We start from the raw sequence: 6,286 nt of genomic DNA on the forward strand, positions 1-6,286 counted from the left end.
TTTTGTTAACCCATGCTAAAAAAATACAGCAATTAAACCAAGCCATTTGCTGATACGCAGGTTGAGTGTCACCAGCCATAAATTTGACATCAGCAAAATCTTGGTTTGGGCACTTGTATGGAGATCTCACTGCATTTCCAGTTAAGGTCAGTGATGCTTCACTTGATGTCAAATAGCTGTGCTTTAACCTAAGCAGAGATTGTATGAACTTTGGTCAGTAATAACAATTTACCCTTTTTAAATGGCCTGAATTGCTCAAAATGTTCACTTATACTGCTGTGCCAAAACGTACATTTCTCATTTTTCAAACTTACAACCAGTATATATTTTGAAGTAGTTAAGAAGCTGAATATTTAATTTCTTTAGATTCCTATGTAGCAGTTAAGAGAACTGAAATCAATTTTTTTGGTTGGAAATGAGGTTCTTTTAAATGCAACAAAAAATACTTCAACCATCTCCATCAAGAAATTAACTTGTGCAGTTTTCATCGATGTGGTTGATTTTTAGGCCTTAATTTCAAAATTATTTGCAGAGACAAGTGTGAATGTCTCAGTTTTTTAAGGGCTGTATGATGATCAGAACTTCCATGAAAACTTGAAATGTGGCTTTTTTGAAGACTTAACTGTAGTATTTTTTTAATTGGGTAAACTAATTACTCCTTTTACTCATTTGTACTCTGTGTCAACAGGATTAAAGCTTAGTGAATATGTGCATCTTGGTCCATATTGTAAGCATTTCTTCTTTTGGAGGAAGAGCTTGTAGGAAAGCTTATCAGACTAGTTGAAAAAGTAGCAGTGCTTCTAGGGCCTTTTTCAGAGCTGGGTCAGCTTGGATCAGCTTGGTTGTTAATGAGATATATGCTCGAAGATGATGGATTGATCTGAGTTAATACTGATAACATAGGTGCTTTCACCTGGATAATTTCCAGGAGGGTATTTTATGTGTTTGAATGAAGCATAGTTACATCTTGGAGTGCATGTACTTAGGTCTATGGATACGCTGGCCCTTGTAGTGGTAGTAGCAGGGTGTATGCTTGAAATGCAGAGTAGGCATACCCCATTCCAGCCCTGGTAGAACCTTTGGCAGTGTGAATAACCGTTCCATAATGTGGGATGCCTCTGTCACCATTCTCCACAAGTGCCTGCCAGAAAGCTAACTGTGCAGTCATTTTGTGTATTAGAAATATGGACTGACCTGAAGACCCTAATTTTGTAAATTGAAGTATATATTTTCAAGATGTAGCTTGCGGGATTGTTAGAATAAAATCAAGATTTTTTTTTTTCTCCAGATGAATGTAAAGACTTTCTTCTGTAGGGCCAGCAGTACTTTCACTGTATAGAAGATTGGTGGGATCTGTGTAAGACAAAGACCTAGAGGCAGTAGCTCTGTGGTGTAGTGACTGGTGTACACTGGTGTAGGAGCTTACAAATCACTGGGACAGTGGGCTCGGAAACTGGGAGCATGGCTCTGGTTGTGAATAAGGAAGTGGTTGGGAAGAACAGTCAGAAACCATACTTTTCCAGGACACAGCTTCAGTGGAAGGATGGCTCACAAATTATCATGTTTGTTTCACCAGCTCAGTGAAATGTGTGAACACAAGTCCTAACTGATCAGCACTGTCCAGAACCATGCTTTCCTTGAATATGTCCTCATTTAGAAATGAGTAGAGTTTCTTCAAGGTAATACTCTAAGGTGGTGGGAAGTGTGGACTTAATTCTGTTTCTGGCCCCTGACCCATCATTGCCCAAAATGGTGATTGTAATTGCTGGTCGGCACACTTGCACTGGGGTCTTCAGGAAAGCTGAGAGGACTTCCTGTTGTGTGAAGTGCTGAACCTGATTTTATGGAGTGAGTCAAATAAACTGATAAGCATAATACAGGCAGGGTTAATGTGTGGTGGGACAGTACTTCAGCCCTTGCTGCCTGTCATCTTCAGTGTTCTCACTGATATTTTAACTCTTCAGTGGTGCACCAGTTAATCTCTTTTGATTTTCCTCCCTGCAACTTGGATCTTGGTGTTACTCTTTCTGTGTATAATTCTCCTTTAAATAGAAAAAGCTAAGGCAATAACCAGGAACCTGTCGTTTATTCATTGCATGGATGCTGCTGGCAAAGTGGTAAGATGTGTGAGCAGTACCATGCAGGAGTCTTGGAGAACACCTGTAATGGTCAATTGCCATGTAAAACTTCTGAGACTATTTCTTGAAAAGCCTTTTATTTGACTGAATCGCACCAAGCAAATACTGTGTTCACTTCAGCCTCAAGTTAACATTCCTTATCCACAGCAAAGGTATTGTGTACTAATCTGACTGTACTGATCTGCATCCTGCATCCTTATTTTTTTAAAAAAAAGTGCCTTGTCAACTTGTTTCTTGTCTGTAATGGTTTATTCTTCAGTTATCCTATACTCTTAACCTTTTTGACAAGTAGCAATTTGTAGTTCACTGACATTTGCTGTGCTTATTCTCCAAATTATTGCTGGAGAGCATTGCTATGTAATTCAATGAGAATAAATTTTACGTTAATGGAGTAGAAAGGCAAATCATTGAAGTTTGTCACTTTGGCTGTTATTCTACTAGACATACTCTGCAATTGGCAGAGAGAGAGTATATATGCAACCACACTGATGTAACCACAAGGATGACATTCCCAGAAGAAATGGAAGTGATACCAGGATTGTTAAAATGGAGTAGAACCATAAAAATACGTTCTTTTGATACAGTTAGACTAATATAATTAGCAGTTAAGGAAGCTTAGGAAGGAGACCTGTAACTTTTTGTCTTTTTATTTTGTAGAAATTTACACAGTGTTCTTGAGCGAATTGGCAGTATTCGAAATACAAAAAGGAGTTGGAAGGAAATGTTATATGGAATGAAAAATGGCAATTTAGTAACACCATCACTGGTATTGGAAGTGTGTGCTTCAGTGCTTGAAAACGCATTACGCTTTTAATATGAAGTGTGGCAATTATCCTAAAAGTATGAGGAGGTGTATATTTAACATTTTATCTTCCTTGGTTATTGCTGTTTTTGTAGGAAGCCTGACAGTGTAAAGCCAGGAAATAGTTTAAGTAAAACCATGTATTACTGACTGTAGTGAATCTTGGTTGTATAAGGACTGCATTAAAAAAAAAGCTTCGTAGGAAATCTGCATATGCAGACTAACAAAACACAGGAAAGTGGCAAAGTCAGTGTGCTTCTGGCATGTGTAAGAGGAAGAGTATATTTTAGCTCTTGTGTGTGGCATACTCATACTCTCGGTAAGCCACTGAAAAAATATGTATACTTTGTATGTTCAGAAAAGCATCTAGATCCATATATTAGCTCTGTTAGACTAAAAATTATTTACCTGGATGTTGAAGTTAAAACTAACTTGATGTGCTTTCTTCTTGTAGGTGGTTTTGCTTTTGTCTATGAAGCTCAAGATCTTGGAAGTGGCAAAGATTATGCTTTAAAGGTAAAATGCCTTCACTACGGGTTTATAAGTTCTGTCTTTTGGCTTGATGACCACTGAACAAGTAATTTGGAAATATCCAGAATGACAAAGTGGTGTTGGTAGCATACACTGCCTATATTTAGAATGGTCATTCCTGTTAGGACCCTGCGCTTTATACTTCGATGCCAAAGATGGGAGTTGCTGAATACAGGTACTACCGCTGTTTGTCTTCATTTGGTTTAGAAAATCATGACCCTGCTCCAGGCCTTTTGTTGCATGGGTTAAAAGGATCTTTCCTAGTTACCTGAAGTGGGGTATAGGAATATTTTCACTCCTCAGATGATTTAGCCTACCTTTGTACTTCCAGAGTAAGTTTAATCAGTATTAAAAATAATGCTCCACACTTCGACTCATTGATTGAATATTAAGCCTGGCACTTTTCAGAGATACCCCTGGATTCTTGTTTTCTGGTGTCTTATAATAATCATGTAACAGCTAAACTGAAGTATTGTGGAAAGGACAATAAAGCGAAGTAATTTCTTTGTCATATTTTGCTGCAAAAAATTATCGCTTGTGTTCTCCACAAAATGGCTTAATTTTTGGAGTAGGGGTGTTCTGTAGCTGTATCAGAAGACATCTATCCTGGAGAGAAACTGAAAGGGTAGTAGTATGAGAGGTGAGAGTGGTAAGATGGCATTACACCACCAGTAATTAGTTGGTCTGTTTTTTCCTGTTCATACTGCAGTGACAAAACATGTGACTGAACCCATATAGTATGTGTGTTCAAAATGTCATCTAGAAGTAGTCCCAATTGAAGATAATAGATAAAAGGTGAACCATTATTGTACATCCTTTGTTTTGTAAAATAAATACTTTTGTGGCAAATGCTCAGATTGATTCCAGTCAAATATTGACTCCAAATCCAAGTGATACTGGAAATAATAATGCTTGCTTTTGCTGCTGATTAGTCAGGTACCATTGAAAAACTTGAGTTACATAATTTGAAGAAGTTTTGGTTGGAGTGGGTTGAAGATTGCTCTTCAAGACTTGAGGTGGAAGATGAATCTTTCCTTGCCAGTGCACAAGGCTGTAGCCAGGAGAATTCAGTGTTTTATACAACAGAAAACTCAGAGCAGTTACTTTGAGTATCAAAAGTTAAAACCGCTCAGTTTTAACTAAACCTGAACAGTACAGGTAGCTGGGAAACTGGGTGTTTATGTCAGTATGTCCAAATGTACAATAAGCCTGCTTTGTTTACTGTCCCATCACAGTTCCTTAGGTTTTTGACTGTAGCTTAACCTCTGTGGTCTCGGGAAAAAAAAACTGCACTGTTTCTGTAAGTTTTAATAACAATCTTCTCCATTATTCTGTTTTCTGACAGCGATTGTTGTCTAATGAAGAAGAAAAGAATAAAGCCATCATTCAGGAAGTTTGTTTTATGGTATCCTTTTCTGGAACATATTTTAATATTTTGATTTAATTGCCCGATATCAAACACTTCTGAGAAACGGGACATCTCTAGAGATTCAGTTCTTTCCATGCTATACAATGTTTAAGAGGACCGACTTCTGAGGAAGGTCTGGATTTCTGGTTTTTCATGAGTCTGGCACCAACATCCAGCAAGTTCAGTTCTTCAAAAATTGCAGGAATTAATTGTGCGCAGATAGCTTTTGTAGCTAGTACTTTGTCATGTACTTCGCTTATCAAGAAGTGACATTGTTTGGGCTTTCTTGCAGTCCTGTGACTGTGATCAAGAGACTTTTTGGCTATTCAGATGTTACTTACATCTTAAGTAGAATTCCCTAACATGCATTGGATTTATTGCCTTTTTGACTATTCAATGCTGCTTTTACTGTCAATGTTCAATTTCTGCCTCAGATGCATCTGGGTTTAAAAAAATAATAATGTTAAGGAAAGAATTTCAGTAGAATACATGATTCAGAAACAAGAAGCAGATGTTTCTCAGTGTTGCTGCTTTCCTTTTTGTCTTCACTTATGTTGGACAGTAGGGTATAATTTAATCTCAGTGATTTTAGTCCTTGGCTTTAGTAGGCTCGAGATTCGCATCACAGCACGTTCTCTAAGACATTCCATTGGTTTCAAGAGTCAGTGAGTAGCTGTGGTATGCTGTTGTTTTGTTTCCCACTGAGTATTCAGCTTCATTTACCAGGCAAACCCACTGATACTAATTTAAGCTACTCAGGTATTTCTTTTGTGATTACTGAAATGTTTGGCAAAATCTTACACTTAACACTGTTCACTAGAAGTACACTTGCTAAGAATAGCTTACTGTACCACTGTGCATTTTTTAGCTACTCTGTGTATCATGGTTTAGGCCCAGCTGGCAACTAAGCACCCCACAGCTGATCGCTCATCCCTTGGGGATGGGAAGTGGAAAATACAAGGAAAAGCTCATGGGTCAAGGTGAGGACAGGGAGGGATCACTCACCCATTATGGTCACTGGCAAGCCTTAACTTGGGAAAAAAAGTCAATTAAATCTTAACAATCCAATCGGAATAGGGCAGTGAGAAATAAAACCATTTCTTAAACGCAGCTTCTTCCTGGGCTCAGCTTTGCTCCTGGTTTCTCTACCTCCTCTGTGCTGCTGCAGGGATGTGGGGGCTGGAGGATTCCCAGTCAGTTCACCACACTTGTCTCTGCCCTTCTTACCTCTGGGGGAGAACACCTCACACTCTGCCTCTGTCCAGCATAGAGTCCCTCCCATGGGATACAGCCCTCCATGAACTTCTCCTTGAGTCCTTTCAATAGGCTGCAGTTTTCTCCTCTAACTGTTCTGGTGTGGGTCCCTTACATGGGGGGCCATCCTTCAGGAATGGACTGTTCTGGTGC

General features: G+C 38.8%; 1 protein-coding gene across 1 annotated transcript in view; it reads left to right on the forward strand.

The window, feature by feature from the left end:
- Positions 1-3,394: 3,394 nt before the first annotated feature.
- The window catches only part of LOC104507059 (cyclin-G-associated kinase-like), a gene marked incomplete at both ends in the record, with an annotated part of 4,988 nt that continues 2,096 nt past the window's right edge, over positions 3,395-6,286 (forward strand). The window contains 2 exons of the mRNA XM_010148219.1: positions 3,395-3,456; positions 4,817-4,876. Coding sequence (XP_010146521.1) covers positions 3,395-3,456; positions 4,817-4,876 — 122 coding nt within the window. The remainder of the gene's footprint in view (positions 3,457-4,816; positions 4,877-6,286) is intronic.

This window comes from Eurypyga helias, unplaced genomic scaffold (genome assembly GCF_000690775.1).
Source record: "Eurypyga helias isolate BGI_N326 unplaced genomic scaffold, ASM69077v1 scaffold26083, whole genome shotgun sequence".
NCBI lineage: Eukaryota > Metazoa > Chordata > Aves > Eurypygiformes > Eurypygidae > Eurypyga > Eurypyga helias.